The sequence below is a fragment of the Equus quagga genome, chromosome 12 (assembly GCF_021613505.1).
Source record: "Equus quagga isolate Etosha38 chromosome 12, UCLA_HA_Equagga_1.0, whole genome shotgun sequence".
Classification (NCBI taxonomy): Eukaryota; Metazoa; Chordata; class Mammalia; order Perissodactyla; family Equidae; genus Equus; species Equus quagga.
This window is the reverse complement of record NC_060278.1, coordinates 3,473,876-3,491,896: the sequence shown is the minus strand read 5'-3', so window position 1 is coordinate 3,491,896 and position 18,021 is coordinate 3,473,876. Positions and strand designations below refer to the sequence as shown.

The 18,021-nt window shown below is 41.1% G+C and overlaps 1 protein-coding gene across 5 annotated transcripts in view; it reads right to left on the bottom strand.

Moving 5' to 3' along the window:
* NRP1 (neuropilin 1) overlaps positions 1-18,021 on the bottom strand; it is a 147,356-nt gene that overhangs the window by 13,231 nt on the left and 116,104 nt on the right. For 3 of the 5 annotated variants that reach the window (XM_046678593.1, XM_046678594.1, XM_046678595.1), the window contains 3 exons: positions 12,492-12,636; positions 9,144-9,248; positions 4,578-4,637 (listed from right to left, as the gene is read on the bottom strand). In XM_046678593.1, the coding sequence (XP_046534549.1) occupies positions 4,578-4,637; positions 9,144-9,248; positions 12,492-12,636 (310 nt within the window). The remainder of the gene's footprint in view (positions 1-4,577; positions 4,638-9,143; positions 9,249-12,491; positions 12,637-18,021) is intronic. The other 2 variants (XM_046678596.1, XM_046678598.1) reach the window with 1 other exon arrangement.

Below are 18,021 nucleotides of genomic sequence, written 5' to 3'. Positions count from 1 at the left end.
CACTCAATTCTTTTTTTGAAAGTAGCTTAACTTTTTAAGTATGGGGAAAATAAAGTCATTGATCCTTGGAATTTTTTTTTTTTGGTAAACTTACGCTAACAAGAAAAATAATCCTAAAGGTAAAATTCTCATGCTCCCGCCGGTGCCACTCCTCTTCCCTATATAAAATGAAACACGTCAAAGCAGCTGTTTTCTTTAATGAAGGAGGGTCATTGCTTCCCATGGAGTTCAGGCAGTCCACAAGATGGCAGCATTGAAACGGGGAGACAGGTGCTGAGGGCAGTTTGCCAACTGAACTGAAAAACAAGTCTCAAGACAGTCCCTATGTACAAAAAGGGAAGCGTGGCATTATATGCTGTGTCAGGGTCAAGCTGAGAGCATATCTCATTTTGATCTTTGCTTTAACTTTGCCCAAGTGTTTAACACAAAATATCTTGCCTGGGGGGCACAGTGGTTAAGTTTGCACACTGTGCTTCGGCGGCCCTGGTTCCCCATTTGGATCCTGGGCGCGGACCTAGCACCACTTATCAAGCCATGCTGTGGTGGCATCCCACATATAAAATGGAGGAAGATGGGCATGGATGTTAGCTCAGGGCCTCTCTTCCTCAGCAAAAAGAGGACTGGCGGCAGATGTTAGCTCAGGGCTAATCTTCCTAAAAAAAAAAAAAAAAAACTTGCTGGGCTCCACTGTTGCTCCCCCACTTTAACAACGGCAGGAGGAATTTTAATGGAAAAATTTATTGAACAGATAAAGATGATTTACTTTGCATTTTGAGATGATTTACTTTGAATTTTTAGTTTCCAGGAAAGTCTTTTCAAATACTAACGTAAAATTTTGGAAGGAATGCACCATATGAATTGTCAAACCTGAGCAGGACAGATTCTCCCTTCCAATGACAATGTGACTTCCCAAAGGGTGCACAGGGCCAGTTCGAAAAAGTAAACTAGTAAGCCATATGCTGTGTATCATCTGAGCACTTTCAGTTAGTGCAAAAGGGCTATATTTCACAGCTAGGGTGTCACTGGAGAGAGATATTTCATGTCTAGTCTATCATAACCGTGAAATAGGACTTCTTAAAGCATGAGAAAGCCTCTCCCAAATTTACCACACTTTTGTGCAGCAAGATCGAATTATGCAGATGAAGTACCGTCAACTGAGCAGCGACTGAACGGCTGAGCTACTTTGGAGGTCAACACCCACGACCCAGGAACGCGTGGCTGCGTAATCTCATGTTAGAAAACATTAATATTGGAAAATGGTAATGTGTGTGTGGTTTGGGGTTTTCTCCTTAAATGTAGTTTATAAGACATGCAAATACAGGATGGCAGTTAGTTATTAGAACACACACATTTCTGGTTAAACTTGCCTTGTTAATACATTAAATTTATTGTATTGTACAGAAAACCACATCATCCATTATTTTGGCTATTAATATTCTGGTGATATCATAAAATATATGACCTTGGATATTTCTGTAAAGACCAGGACTGGGGCAACAGTGCCTGAAAGGATGGTTTAGGCGTTTCCCCTGCTGCAGTGAAAGCCACTTCACTCTTTTCTTCCAAAGTTCTTTCCAATTCTACAGATTTAGCAAGGCAAATTGCTCTTTTTTGTATTTTAATACTCTTTTATTTTCTTGCCCCCATTTGATAACTTATTTTTGGTAATCGTGCTTATTTAAAAGAAAATTTTTAAAAAATCCATGCATTTTGTGGGGGAGGGGTAAGGAGTGAGAGTAGATCAATGTTAAAAATTCAAGCCTGGCTAGAAAGGCTAGTAAGCACAGAAAATACACATAAACGTTTATAGAAAGGAAAAAGAAAAAAAAATAGAAACAGAGAGAAGGACAGAAGAAGAGAAGAGAGGGTTGAGAAAGAAAGAAAAAGGAAAATGGACAAATGAAGTAAGTATATAGGACTATTGACCTTTAAATCTTCAAAATATTACCCTGGTCCTGTAGCTGCACAATTCTCATTAAATTCATTGGGAATAATCTAGCTAAATCCCTTCTTGACTCTTAAAAATAGCAGGAAACAATATTCTGAACTTAAAACAAATTTATGGCCGCTGTGAGCAAGCACCAGCTGCTCTCGTTGACCTCTCTTGCCTGCAGTTGAATCATTAGCACCATGTACGCACAAGGATTTAATTTTTAAATCTGATTTTCCAAAATTCTATTGAACGTTAACTCGCTTACTCATACACTACTGGCCTTTCAGTCCAAACAAGTGGAGGTGCTGAGATCCACGCACTCATAGGTTACAGATATCCTCCGGGCTGCTGTAGGAACCTTTGAGGGTCCCCAGAGAGTAGGAGGCTTCACCAGGGGGAGCTGGATTTAAAATGCAGGATTCTCATCAGTTCCTGGCAGAGCATTAATAGGCTTTTACGCATCTGATTACAACCCAGACAGTATATAACTATATACGCCCACTGAGTTTATTATATTGATAAGAATCCTCAAAATGAAATCTTGAGACTTGCTGAGCCTATCATGGCTTCAGCAAAATCGAATTATGTTGAAAGTTTAGGGGTCTGATTTTCTGCTGCTTGTAAAGACGCCTAAAGAATCTGAAGCCTGCAGAACAGGTAGATCAAAGCATCAGTCAGATGGATCCCACCACTGGGGGAGCAGCTCAGAGTCAGACCTGGCCTCTGGCTCAATGTGCTCTCAGGTCCTTGGAAAGCGTTCTGAGCACTGGCTTAGCCAGAGGGTGACAATGAACAGAACTCCTCAAAGAAGGTCAGACAGTCCATTATCCACAAACAAAGACTTGGAGCCAGATTTATGACTCAGACAATGGGAAACAGGAAACCATGGTGATTTGTAAGGACTCAGGGCTGAGTGTGGAATTCAAAACTGGACCCTATCAGTAAGCCCTGTGGTTTGACATGCACTTGTTCAGATGGTGGTAGCTATGGGTCTTACTGGTTGGTGATTTGTACATCTGCCCTCGCACCACAGCAGACCCTATGAGATGACTGTCTGGCCCCGAGCTCCTCTGTGAAGCTGCCACGCCAATGGCCTTGAGCTCATAGTCAGGGAGAATTATTCCTATTTTGGAGTCTGATATACCTTTCCATTTTCTCCACAGCTGTTGTTCACTTCTATTTTTTTAATGATCCCTAGCTCTTTTGATAGGCAAGAAGAGAGATGAGATGAAACAAGTTAGCTGGCAACTTCATAGTGGTTTTAATTAACTCTCTGGCAAGAGAAAAATCTAAAACAACAGTTAAAATGCTTGTTACATTGTAAGAACTTCATTTTTCCACCTCACCCCTCTTCCCTATTACAGAAGGTCCTAGAGAACCCGCTGGTGGTGGCTCCACAGAAAACCCACCGAGGGGGCTGAGAACTCTCAGGAAAGGTGAGAAGCCAGTGAGAGGCAGGCTGCCCTCCTCCAGGGAGCTTCAGCCACTGAGGTGTCTGCACAACCCTGAAGGCCACGTTTTATAGCTCAAAAAGATGTGGGTTGGACTACAGCGTTTCCGGAATTTAGGGGATTATTCTTGGTACATCTTTTAGCATCTGGGGGGTATCGAGCTGCTTGGTAGCAGGAGTTTTGTCAATCTGAACACACCGTGGGGAAACTCGGGGTTAAGTTCAACCGAACAGAAGTTTGTTCTGTAGTTTAATCAGGTCAACAGTGACAGCGTCCTTTAAAGAAGCATACTAATTAGAGCAGTCCTTTCTACTTTCTGCCTGGCTGGGGAGTGTCATACTGTTGAGGAAACATTGACATACACCACACGCCCCATTAATAAATGACTGCAGAGGCCAAGGCTGAGTGAGCTTCAATAAAGGAAATGGGAGAAGCTGGAAAACTGACCTGTTCACCTTACTCTAATGATTAACTTTAAAGTATTTAAAACCTCTGATTGCTTATACTGGCTGTTTCCCTTCGTGTGTGTCTGTGGGGAAGAATTTTACAGAATACGAACAAAATACAAAAGAGAGTGGGAGGGAGCCCACCATTTATCTGTGGCTGGCCTCCAATAAACAGCCAACCAAGGGCTTTAAAAGTCATTGCGCTTTTCTATTCATAAAAGGATGCGGAGGTGCAATCCTGAGGGTCCCCCCTCCCCACGCACAATTATAGCCGTGGTTTCCTGCTCCCCGTTTCGTGGCATGCCCACTGGAAACGCGGCTGTAAAGCTGCCAACTCTGTGGCAGGCAGAACTGACAAAGTTTGCCTGTCTCGGTTTTGCAGAATTGTGATGAAAATAAATAGGCTGCTGCCTGCGAGATCTCCTTCTCCTATAGTTTGCAAACATAGTCCATGTCCTAGGTGTGCTGCGTTTAAACAAAGTATGTTACTCAGTTCCTTCAGTGGGGAGCTGGGATTGTCACCATTTGGCAATTACTGATGGAGAAGGAAATCGTACTCCTTGCTGCACGTACATGTGGATGAAAGGAAAGCAATATTTATGGCTCATGCTTGGAGACCAGATGCTGCATGGCATCTCCCTTCTAGGACTTTGAGGGAAACTGAAACCGAGAAGCCCAGCAATGCACTATTTTGGGGGGAGGAGAGGCATGTGTGAAATCTACTGTATTTTCTGTGTTATTTGATACCTGATTGTATTGTGCTGTCTAGTACCGTTGGCTTTTCTGTGGTCAGCACAGTGGTACCACCTGAAAAACAAGAATAGTAACATATTAAAATGAGAAAAGGAAACATTGTAGGTAACATGCTATAGAGAAAAGTATGCTTACATACGTCTATTAGAGAAAAACATTTTCCATAGAAAATCCTTCCTTTAATTCCAGCTACAGCAATTGCTTTAGTTAAATTTTGTTCACCACAAAATAAAATTCAAACAAAGCACTATTTTTTACCTAACACATATATTTATAAAGCATCCGGGCGGTGGGGAGGGTTTGAGGCTTCGTTCCAAGGGTGTTCCCTGATCCCCAGACTCCGAGTGGCACGCTATTGCAGCAGAGAAAAGCACAGGGTTCCAAATGCCCTCAGTGACTTGGGTATTAAACATGGCCTAGACCTCTAAGCTTCAAACAGTGTCCCCAGGTTTCCGATGTGTGCCATCGGGGGAGTTGACAGGCTGGTCCCCACAGTCTATTGTAAAAACTAAAGGTTTGAAGTGGATGGCAGTGGTTCCTCCCTTCTTTTGCTGCTCTCATTGTTTATTTTTCCCAAGGACAAATATCCTGCCCCATGGGTGGTTTGGAGAAGCTGTAGGAAAAGGGGAAGGGAGAGACATTTCTTCACAGACCCAAGGAACTGGAAGATGGAACAAATAACATCCCGAATATTGTGAGCTTTCAATTGTTTGGGTCGACCTTGGAATTCCCAGTTAGGGGACCATGTGGAAACTTAGCTTTACCCTCTCTTCTTTTGTATCTTAGCTCTTCCATTTTCCAGTTTTCATCATCGTAACTTTTGTTTTAAAGTCATGTTCTTAACTTGCCCAACCACAAGCATCACCTGAATGCTTGTTGAAATTGAAGTTTCTGGGGCCGGCCCAGTGGCCGAGTGGTTAAGTTTGCGCTCTCTGCTTCGGCGGCCCAGAGTTTTGCCGGTTCCGATCCTGGGTGTGGACATGGCACTGCTCATCAGGCCATGCTGAGGTGGCATCCCACATGCCGCAACTACAAGGACCCAAAACTAAAAAAAAATAGACAACTAGACACTGGGGCGGTTTGGGGAGAAAAAGCAGAAAAACAAAAAAGAAGATTGGCAACAGTTGTTAGCTCAGGTGCCAATCTTAAAAAAAAAAAAAATTGCAGTTTCCAATCCACTTTACCTCCTCAGACCTCACTGAGAACCAGAATTTCTAGGGATAAGCCCTTGAAATCTGTATTTTTGAAAGCTTCTCAGGTAAGTCTTATAATCCACTAAGCTTGGGAAACACTGGTTTGCTGTTTATTACTTAGGTGCTTGAGAAAGCCATTTCTCCTTCTGTGTGTCTGCATTGCTCATCATGGTCACAGATAATCCGTTATCCCAGGAGATGAACTCCTGGGCAGACTCAGGGAAAGGGTATGGGGTGGGCTCATGACTATCACAGAAAGTTCTGGAGGTGGTTATAAGGTGTCATTGTACATTTTCCAATAGTATCATTTAATAAAGGCTGTGATCATCTCTATTCTGGCCAAGCCCTGGTCCTATCCTGCAGCTCCCACAGATCAGAAATCATCCGGATCATGCATCAGAGAGCCATAAAATCGTGCTCTTGGAATGGTCTGAAGATTTCTGAGCTAATCGACTGTAGCACCAAGCCATGTTACCCCTGCTCTCCCAGTAAAGATGCTGGATGAGTGGTCACACGTGCGTGGCCTCAATGAGGCAGGCACGAGGAAGAAGGAATTATATATATTATGGGTTAAGAAGGTGACTCTATAATGGCAGAATTGGAGGGAGGCCAGAATACATTAGTATTCTGTTCCCAGTGGTCTTATAGGAGAAAGACTCAAGGTGAAAATTCACTTTTTAAAACTGATATGCATTATCAGTTTTGTTACAGGTTGGGAGCCAAATTCCACTGTTGGGTACACACGGAGCCAATGTGAAATTTGGCCTCCTGGTGCCTTTGAAGCCAATTGTATTATCTAATGACTTCAAAGGCATTTGCAAATGAGTAACTTCAGGGGTGAATTTTCACCTTGGCCAGCAAGTATGGGAGAGCAAAATCTCTCCGCATTTCCATGCATTTGGTACAGTTCACCTGGAATTCAGTGTTGTTTGTAAGAAATGAGCATTTTGCTAGAATACTTCTCTCTTACTATTTTCAAATAGATCACCCCAGGAGGAGAAATTAAAGTGACACCATTTGCATTCAGGAACCAAACACCGTTAAAGGCAGCAGTGATCCCAATTTCCATGTTTCCACTTATCAGAGTTAAAGTGGGTGAGCTTTCAGTGTGGTTTCATTACACGGAACATTCAAAGTTTGCAGCTCTGACAGTAAAGCCCGTGACAGAATGAGCAGAGAGAGGGCAGAGTTGCGTGTGAGCCTAGGGGATGGGTTGTTCACATGTGAAAAGATACCTGGGTTAGGTGAGGGTTTTGCTCCTTGCAAACATTTACAAATGAACACACCTTTTTTCAGAAAAGGATAGCAGCTTCATAAAGCAAAATAAGTTTTAAAAAAGGACAAATTGGCCGTAATGCAACAAATGAATATGAAGCATGAGAATGCCTTCTAAAATCACCTCTTATTGATGAGGGCACGGAGTGGGCATCATCAACACCTCCAGAAGTTCTTAATATATGCATGTATTTATAGAATTACTGAGACAAATGCACTGGCCTGAGAAAATCACTTTTTTTTGGCCATGGTAATACGTAAAAAAAATTAGAATGAACTTTTTTTCTATCTGCAAAATAAATGATTTTAAATGCTGTAGCTCAACTATAACCTCGTACTTTTAAAGGATTGTCAGTGTTTCCACTACAAATGCCCCATTTTCTGTGGTTTGTAACTCACTGCCATACACAATCTGCTCCAGGCTAACATACTTGCCCTATTTCATTCAAAGGCTTTAGTTTCAATTGATTCAGTCATGAACTGATGCAAAAATGAGAAGGCTGGTTTTTCTGATATAAGAAGTAAATCTGAGGCTTTGTTTTGAATCAATATTCACTGACCACTTTGGGGTTTATAAAGAAAAGAACCCTCTCCACAAGAGGGTAATTGAAAATGGTATACTGTGATGACTGCGGCCATTCCTTTTTATGAGGAATTTCACTACAGATGTGTGACAGGGTCCAAAAAAGCCTGAGGTTTGCGGCAGAGTTTACAGGCAGGCCTGGGAAGGTTCCATAGGACCTGGTTCATAGAACAGTGCTCTGTTTTTAACATCAGCTGGAGAGCTTTTCAGCTTGAACTTAACATCTTAAAAGAAAATGCCTCTGTATTAATTAGGGTAATTTTTGTGGCTTGTGGCTACTTATATATAAAATATGTGTTCAAAAGCCCATAGCAATGAGACATTTATTGGCCATATGACCGTAAGCGATTATCCTGGAAATTTGGAGGGAGACAGCCTCAGGAGGTGGGGTTTAAACGTAGACCCAGTTCACAGCACTAACTGTCGGAGCCCGATTTTACCCCTTCCTCCATCTCAGGGTGCAGTCTCCCGTACCTTCAGAGGAGAGCTTTGGAAGTAATTGGGAATGGACTGTGGGGCATTTCCTCCCAGATTTTACATTAAATGCATTAGCCAATAACATGGCACTATTGTGAAGTTACATTGTAACGTCTTCAGTTTCGCCCATGGAAATTAATTTTGTGGGCTCTCGGAGTCCCTTCTGGGTAAAAATACAAACCTGCATCCAAAGGCTCATGTTTAATCTGAAATGAGAGTCAGATGCTATATGAAACTGCCTTTCGACTCGGGTAGCAGTGAAGGTCTCACAGTACCTTTTGCAACAATAGGGTGACAATTCTAGTGCCCTGGCCAATTTCCAGTGCTGCAATTCCATTTCTCCACTTGCTTAATAGTTCCTCTGCCATTCCAAGTGGAAGAGAAGGTCACTTGCTAGCTTCAGGGTTTTAGATTATTATGGAGTAACACTCTAAATTAACCAGTGAGGTATTTGGCACACCCCATCCCTGATATATTTGCTGGTCGGTGGTGATGTGAAATTACAATTAATGCTGCCTTTGTAAATTTTAAAGTGAAATGATTTACAAAATCCTAACTTAAAAGTTACATTTCAAAATTAAGCCTAATTTCATTAATTAGTTGGATAAAGGATCTGCTCAAAAAATTTTAGCCTTGTTAGAAAATGAAAATAAACATTCTAAAGAGTGCAGTTACGTGTGGTGGCACACATGTTACGGTGGAGGGTTGAAGATGAGGATCGGTTTAGCACTTTTAGCCATGGCGAGTTCCCTGTTCAGTTAAGATAATCCTAGCCTTTGGCTCTGAAAATGGCTAAAATTATGGTTTTGAATGGCTGTGGCTATTCAGCACAATCTGTTTACATGGATGACATGACGAAATGAAGATGCACGTGTTCTGGCAAAGCTGCCTCTATTGCTGGGGCAGCTCTCCCACCACCCTGCACCCGCTGTCATGAGGTGTTACGCAAATGCAGACAGACATTAATTAGCTGGTCTCCACTACAACATGAACTGAAATGGCACAGCAATGGGATGAAGATGGTTTCTGCACCTGTGAGCTGGAAGTCATCACCTGTTCCGCTGTGGCAGTTGGCCTGGTCATCATCACATTCATCCACCAGGTTCCCATTGGGAGTGGTTGGTCCAGCTGTAGGTGCTGAAACAAGATCCAAGGATTATTATCTCACACCTCTGAAATGGATTCTCAAGCCTTTGGCTGTTGAATCTGCTAACGCTTTTGCAGAAAACTCTAATGTGTAGTAAGAAGGCCAGGAGCATGGTTTGCCTGTCTTTCAGGAGCTAAACATACTTGGATTTTGCAGAATGCATTGCAGATTGCTTTGTTTTGGTATTTGATCCATACCTGCTGAGTAGAGTTGGCTGCCTTAGCATTTTATACATTGTTATCTCCTTAAACATCCTTCTTCTGAAAAGTTCTTGAATTCTCACTGGTTATTTATTAGTGACCCTGGAGTTGAGAACTTTGATGATAAAGATGTTGCTTAAACTGTTTTTCCTTTCATCTTCCAGGTGCTAGAGAACTCACTTGTCATGAATTCTTTTATATTCTGAGTATTTACCAAATTTGCCAAGTTTATATTATAATTTGTTCCCCAAAAGGAGTTCCAACATTCACTTTTAGTACAATATTGTTCTCTCTCTCTTTTTTTTTTTAAAAGGAGTGACTCCATTTCCCTTTAAGTAAATTTCTCAACGTGTGGTCCCTCTCCACAGCAGGTGTCTGGGAGGAGCTGTCTTAGATGTCCTGGGGTCATTTTACCTTAACTCCCAGAGGACTGCATTCCACTGTTGGCAGGTCTTCCCATATCTTTGAGTTTCTAGTTGAAAGGTAGCCAACATTAATCAAAGATTGCTTTTGAAGTTCTTTAAATTTAGTTGGGTCTCTTTTTTTTTCAGCCTGTTACTCATTTTTGCAATCTGTTTAATATTTTACAGTTTCCAGCATTACATTTCACTCTACAGGACTTGAGATAATGTACGGTTCTCTTGATGTTTGAGAACCAGACAAGATTCTGGGAGTGGGGGCCTCCTCTCTCATAGCTTCTGGCCAGTATGAATGTGCTGGTACCTGCTGCTTTCTCAATAAAAAATTGACACTATTTTTTATTGTTTCTAAGTACCGAGCAGAGTTGTGACAAATGTAGGAACATAGCTAGCTTCACTTCCTCAACGGCCCCCAAACATACAACAATAACTAGGAAATCAACATGTACAGATAATGTACACACCATTCAGCCATACAATCTGGACTTTGCAAAATGCATACACACATATTCTGGGCTCTATTTATTGCTGTCACTGAATCACCAGAATCCTCTCTGGCAATCCAGATTCTTGTCTTCACTAAGCTGTCCTTGCTCTTGATAATGTGCCATTTTTAAGTATTGTAAACTCTCTATACATCTTGCTGTTTTTTTTGCATTTCTTATGGTATTTATAAAGGAGGAGTACCACATTGGAAGTGGCCCAAGGTAGTACCTGGATTAAATTGGAAAAAGTAGAAAGTGAATAATTTTTATGCCCCAATTTTACTACTTGAAAATATTTTATCTTCGTGGTTCTCTAATTGTTTCTTAAATATAAGTACTAGCCCAAAGCAGGATGGACACCCATGGAAGGCTGAGTGGTACCTCACTTTATTTCTGTATTCCTTTAGGTATCTCCTGTAGAACAAGACACAAAGTAGATATTTAATAAGGGCCTGTTAATCACTCTAAGGAAGAAGATAAATACTCCCTTTGATATTACTTTCCCCGGATGTTGGTTTCTCATATGGCTCTGGGTAACTTCCTCATTTTGTGAGCGCTTGGGAACATCTGTAGCAAATCCCTTCACCAATAATTCCTACCTCACTACAGAGTTGACACTGGCAAACTGCCACCAGGCTCAGTCTTTTCAACCATCCATTCATTCCACCTCCTAAATCAGTGTTGTTTCCAGAATTCAGGCTGAAGACCTGCATCAGACTCCCTTTTCCAGATGACCACATTTCTCAGTAAATTGAACGAATGTGCCTGCAGTTGGTTCAATCTGCCCACCCCTTCTTTTTCTTGGCGTCTTTGCTGAAGTCCTGGCACATGGTCATTCTTGGTCTGTGTTGATAGTGACCGCATAATTCAGAGGTCTGGGACATGACTACACATATGGAAACAACCACACAATAAAGAATAGGAGACAATGGCCTATTTTTAAATAAACACATAGAAAAGTAGCTATGAATTATTCATTAGTGTGGTGATTTATAGCTTAGGATTCTTTAGTGCATAAGAAAAGCTTTATGATATTTAATGTGCTCAGGGATTTAATTATATTTGGGTAGTTTAAAACACAAATAATTTTGAAACCACAAGAAGGTGATATTAAAAAGCATTCTTCAAAACAACTATGAGCATATGCTCAATTGATTAACATCTGGGTACTAACAATAGCCATTCTTTGAGCAACGTGGAGAAAGACCTTTATGGGATGGAAAAGTTTGTATAAGGTTACTCATTTATGCCCAAATCTAAGGCAGATGGGAATTCTAATGCACAAAAGCATGAAATGGTACAATAAGCAACCAACACATAGATTTTGCAAACATTCGTCTCATTTATTCTGTGATTAAACAATGCAAAGGTGAGTGCAGTTCTGAGGTCAGTGTGTGAACTGAATTTGTCCTTGATATGCCCTGCACGTGATAACCTAACTTTATGCGGTAACATCCTTAAACAGACCTCACAGTACATTCATATTCATTATTTCACGTAAAGTTTTGTTTCTCTGAAGCAGCCTAAGAAATTCATCCAAGATAACGTCTTGATATTTCAGTCTGTCAAATGTTACTTCCTGCTAGTATGTGATGGTAGTCAACACTGCAGACAGAAACTCGGATCAGACAGAGACCTCGAAATAACACTAAAAGTGGAAGGAATTGGCGGTTCCCAGGGGTTGGGGATGGGGGAAGTAAAGGAGGGTGCTTAATGCATGGGAAGTTTTACTTTGGAGTGCTGGAAATGTTTTGGACTAGATAGAGGTGGTGGTTGCATAAATAATTGTGAATGTACTAAATGCCACTGAGAATTTTACTTTAAAATGGTGAATTTTATGTTATGTGAATTTCATCTCAGTAAATTATTTTTAGAAAAATCCAAGGACACGACCCCGCAGAATCTGAGGAGACCTATGCAAACAGCCAGGACAGAAGCAGGATTCAGAAGGCACTGTTCCGTGGCGCGTGCTAGAATATTGAGCCTCAGGGGTTGGTAGGCACAGAGAGATGCAGGATCACTCAGGGGGAAAAGGTGGCAATTTGTAACAGCACCATCAAGGGCAGAAATGCATGAAAAAGGAAATAAAAAAACCAGGAAACCAGAAGGGGCTCTGGAAACTTAATTACCTTCCACTTCACAGCCCAGCAGCTCCATTCTTAGCCCGAGTCCGCCATGAGTGGCTCTCTCAGGGTAGATCCTGATGAATCGCGTGGAAAGCGGTGGAAAAGTCCGTAGCTCAGGTGTATCATAGTTGTTGTTGCCTTCAAAAGACTGTGAAGTATGAAAAAACACCAGTTATTAATAAAACCTCCCTTTGGCAGAAAAGTTTCTCGTTTAGGACTCTTAACAGGGCAAAGAAATAAGGCTCATGCTACCACTTCGTAAATGGCTGACACGCTGTTCATAAATGAGAAAGGAAAAAATAATTAAACTTTCTCTAAGAAGTGACAGATGTCACTTCTCAGAAACTTCAGAGTATACACTGAGGCTATACCAGAAGATGAGGATTTAATGAGACATGTTTTTAATAATATACTGATGTGCCTGGAAGAAATGACACTTTTATCGCTTCCTTGAGGTGGAGGAAGATAACTAAGGAAGAGTAGTCAACGTTTTTCAGAGCTTATAATAGACACCACATTTCCAATAGCTACTCCTGTTACATTCTCTTCAATGAGGGGGTCCTAGTTTTGCTAAAACTTGGTCCTCTACAAGAGGGAGGAATTAAATTCCTGAAGCAAGAGAGAGTAAATTTAATGTAGTGCAAGTGCTGTTTAGTCAAGAACTTGGTTATTCCAATCCACTGAAATTGCTATTTACTTAAGCAGTACCACCAGTTAGTGGCATTTGTAGATAAAATACATTCTCATCTCAGGAAAGTAAGAAGGGCTCTGTTAAGTGATGTTCTGATGCCTGGCTGAACTGCTGTATGAGTTGGCACTTCTTTTTGAAGCTCATTCTTAACTTGAAGTCACTGTGACATTCTTCATGAGGTAGGCTGCCTCTATGACTTGATGGATCATTTTGTGCCCATTTTTACATTGACAGGAAGGTCAAAATCCTTGAGCGGAATCATAAGAAAATGGAGAAATGATTAGTCCTGTTTTCTTTTTCAAGAAAGTGGTCAGCCTCCATATATCTTCCTCTTCTAACATCATTCTTAATCCTGTCCAGAATGGGAGGCGGGCTGGGAGGTTAGAAAAATCAAATTGCTTTATCATTTGGAGTGTCCTTTTATATATCAAACATCATATGATGTTTACTGGTGCAAGGCATTGTTCTATGTGCTTAAAATATATTAGCTCATTTAATCCTCGAGACAACTCCATGACGTAGGTTCTACTATTACCCTTATAGCCTCGTTTTATAGATGAGGCACAGAGAGATCAAGAAATTTGCCTATGGCCACACATATAGTAAGTGGCAGAGCCAAGATTCTAACCTAGGCAGTCGTGACCATGCCCTTCACCACACTGCTGTGATGCCTCTGTCCTCAGAAACAATCTAGTCTAATCTCCTCAGTTTAACAGACGGAAACACTCAAGTCCAGGAAACTGAGGCCTATGACCAAGGCCACACATTTAGTTTCATTAATTTTTCTTTAAATGTATTGCAGTTTGGACCACCAAACCTGGTAGATCAGACTGAGTGAATGGCCAGCCCCAGGCTGTGTCAGTCAGGAGTGGCACTCACGTCCAATAACTGGGCCAAGACATCATAAACCAGCCAAAGATGCCATCTTTCAGTGGTGGAAATATCATGGCCAAACAGGGGATACATGGAAGAGAAGATAGACAGATCGGGTAGGTTGTGACATAACCAGGGTTTTCTGAGTTCTAGACGTAAACTAATTGGCCTTTTCCAACTCAGAAAAGCCCCCGGAAATCTAAAAGTACATGGCTAACATAGAACTGCTTCTCCCAATTAAAGTTTCCTTTTATTATTTTCAAGAGTAAATTCACTATTGACATTCAACACTCTTGATAGAGCTGCAGTTGCTGCAAGTAATTGAGAATCTGACATAAATTATTGTTAGGCCCAGTTAAGTGTTGTCGCTAAGATACTACTTTAGAGTGAAAATAGCATTACTACACATGCAAGTTCTGCCTGTGTTGACATATCTCCAACAACTGTAGGACAAAATCACTTACATCTATGGAATCCCAGGCTCTTCTCCTAATTTTAACTTAAGAATCAGCACAATGTAAATACATTATAAAAGCTGCCAGGATGAGCTGGGAAGAATATTAGCAATGAAGAGCCACATGGAAGTAGGCTAACTTTGCTAACGATAAGATTGTTTATGAAATAATTTTGTGTCCTTTCACTAATCATGTTTTAGAAGAAGAAGGCTTTGAGTATGTAGATCTTTATCTGCTACTTAAAAGTCTATTTAATTCAAAAACTCCAACATACCTTGTCCATTATACACTATTTGAGGCTAGGAAGTGAGGAAAGGGCATAGAGGATTTTAAATCCATCAAAGTCCTGTTTTATTTCACAAAACAGAATACTCATATTTTTGTTTGCTGTTAGTGCCGTGGATTCTGGCTCCTAGCACCCTGTGGACAGCAGAGCGGAACCTGCCCCATCCTTCTGCGCCATCCTCTCACCTTCTGGCCTGTATCAGACAATGTTCTGCTGCTATTCACAGGTTTTTCATTGCCAATTTTTTTGGAAGTGGGTGGCCAGGTCCTTCTTCCTGGTCTGTCTAGTCTGGAAGCTCCACTGAAACCTGTCCACCATGGGTGACCCTGCTGGGATTTGAAATCCCAGTGGCACAGCTTTCAGCATCCCAGCAACATGCAGCTGCTACAGTGTGACAACCACAGATGACAGACAGGTAGTATGGTTCTCTGACTGGGAAATGAACCGGGGCCATGGCGGTAAGAGCGCTGACTCTCTTTTTTTTTTTTTTTTTTTTTAGAAAGATGACTTTTATTATTGCTATTTTCATAAGCAGGAAGATTTAGGCTCTAACAATGAAGCAAATTTTTCTAGATGACTTTACAGGTCAGTGACAATGAAATACCAGTATTCAGATGCTATTTACTTTACAGAAAAAGAGCTTAATTTATACAATATTATTAGATAAAATATAAATCCTTTAAAAATACCTACTAGACATTACTGCCCTGTAAAGACAACCGTTTATGTTCAATAGTCCAAAGAAATGAGCCTAAAATAGGCACCAGATATGGCATTTATTTCCATTTCTATGATCCACTTTTATCAAAGCATGCAACTGCTTGTGGTTAGCTCTCAAGACTATAAAAGAAGACTAACGAGAAGTTGAGAAGTTTGGCCTAGCATTCACCCACAATCGCCTCTGGACATCCTTCCCCCGTGTTGTGAAACAGCTGTCGTGGGTTTGGCCAATCTGTAGGGCATCCATCCTGGCCGGCTGCCTGCAGGCAGATAGGTTGGTGTGGATTCCCGGAGCAGCCAGAGAATAGGCAGTGCTCTTGTGGACTAATCCACTAAGACCAGAGAAAGACAAAATAACTGTCAAGTCTAAATTTGTTAGAAAGCCATTGAGCGCTCCAACACTATCAGCTTCAAGCTTCATTGTGGCAACATTTCATTCTCTGTGGCAGAAGAGGCAGGTTTGAGATGGGGACCATTGGTCACTGATGACGTTAAACTCTTTAGGATTATTTTGTTGGGCGAATGTATTCCAACGCCAAAATTTTCCAAGGATCTTAAAACGCAACAGTTACAAGGCTTCCCAGGAGAATTCGTGTCTATTGGTGTATACGTAAAATTTCCCCTCCCATAGAGCTAACACTTGTCTTAACACCAGTGAAAATGATAGGCTGGCAGGAAAAGAGAGAATATGAGGTCCATGTCTCCTGGCTACTCTAGTTTTCGTTTTGGTCTTAAGTTAGGTAGTGTCCTGTATTTCCAGCTGTTAGTTTTTAATTCTCATATTCCTACCAATCCACTCTGAAGGGCAAAGGGTGTTAGAGTGTAGAAACTCCATCTGTGTTTTTCATTCAGTATGTAGAGACTTCCAACTTTTAATTTTTCTGTTTTTTTAAGAAATTTTTTTTTAAGATTTTATTTTTCCTTTTTCTCCCCAAAGCCCCTGGTACATAGTTGTGTATTTTTAGTTGTGAGCCCTTCTAGTTGTGGCATGTGGGATGCCGCCTCAGCGTGGCCTGACGAGCGGTGCCATGTCCGTGCCCAAGATCCGAACTGGCGAAACCCTGGGCCACGAAAGTGGAGCGCGTGAACTTAACCAGTCAGCCATGGGGCCCGCCTGACTTAATTTCTTTATTTGGTTTTAGGCTAAGTGATAGAATGTACTTAAGAATAAAATTATCCTTCTTTATATGCCACTTAGAGAGCCGTGATTAGCAGAAGCACACCTCTGCAAGAGAAGGGCTTGACAGGCACACTGGATAAAGGCCATGTTTTCAAATTTCATACATTCCTCTTTCAGAGAAAAATTAATTTGTTTTCAACATGACGAACATCTTCTGCAATCACTCCACATCAAATACATATTCTTCAAGATAAAGTACAAAAAGTACAAAACAGTGTGCATTTTCCAATCTTGTACTTCAAGGAAAAAGATAAGTATATTAACATTCTATAAAAATGAAAATACTTGAAGGTTTTATCTACAAATTTAGATACCAGTGAGTAAAAATCTTCCAGTATGAAACTCTGGTTTAGTTTTGTGTGAGGACAGACCCTACGTGGCCTTCTATAAGAACACACAGACATTGGCAAGCTCCTCTCCTCAAGGATCTCCTCTAAGCAGGTGACACAGGGTGTCAAATTTATTTAGTTTACCTTGCAATATATTTCCAATAATAATAACAATGATAAAGTTTTATTGAGCACTCACCATGTGTCAGGGAATATGTAAGTCACTTTCCGCGAATCTTTTTATTTATTTATTTATTTATTTTTTAATTTTTATTTTTTTCGGATGTACATCATATTTCAAATTCTGTATACATTACATCATGTTCACCACCCGAACACTAATTATAGTGCATCCCCTCACATGTGACCCTAATCACCCCTTTTGCCCTCCCCCCTCTCCCCTTCCCCAATGGTAACCACCAGTCCAATCTCCAATGCTATGTGTTTTTTTTTTGTCATTTTTATCTTCTGCTTATGAGTGAGATCATATGGTATTTGACTGTCTCCCTCTGACTTATTTCACTCAGCATAATACCCTCAAGGTCCATCCATGTTGTCACAAATGGCCGGATTTCCTCATTTCTTATGGCTGAGTAGTATTACACTGTGTATAAATACCACATCTTCTTTATCCATTCGTCCCTTCATGGGCACCTAGGTTGCTTCCAAGTCTTGGCTATTGTGAATAATGCTGCAATGAACACAGGTGTGCAAGTATCTTTATGCCTTTGTGTTTCAAGTTCTTTGGATAAATACCCAGCAGTGGAATAGCTGGATCATATGGTAGATCTATCCTTAATTTTCTGAGGATACTCCAAACTGCTTTCCATAGTGGCTGCACCAGTTTGCGCTGCCACCAGCAGTGAACGAGGGTTCCCTTCTCTCCACACCCTCTCCGACATTTGTTGTTTCCTGTCTTGTTAATTATAGCCATTCTGACCGGAGTGAGGTGATACCTCATTGTAGTTTTGATTTGCATTTCCCTGATAGCTAATGATG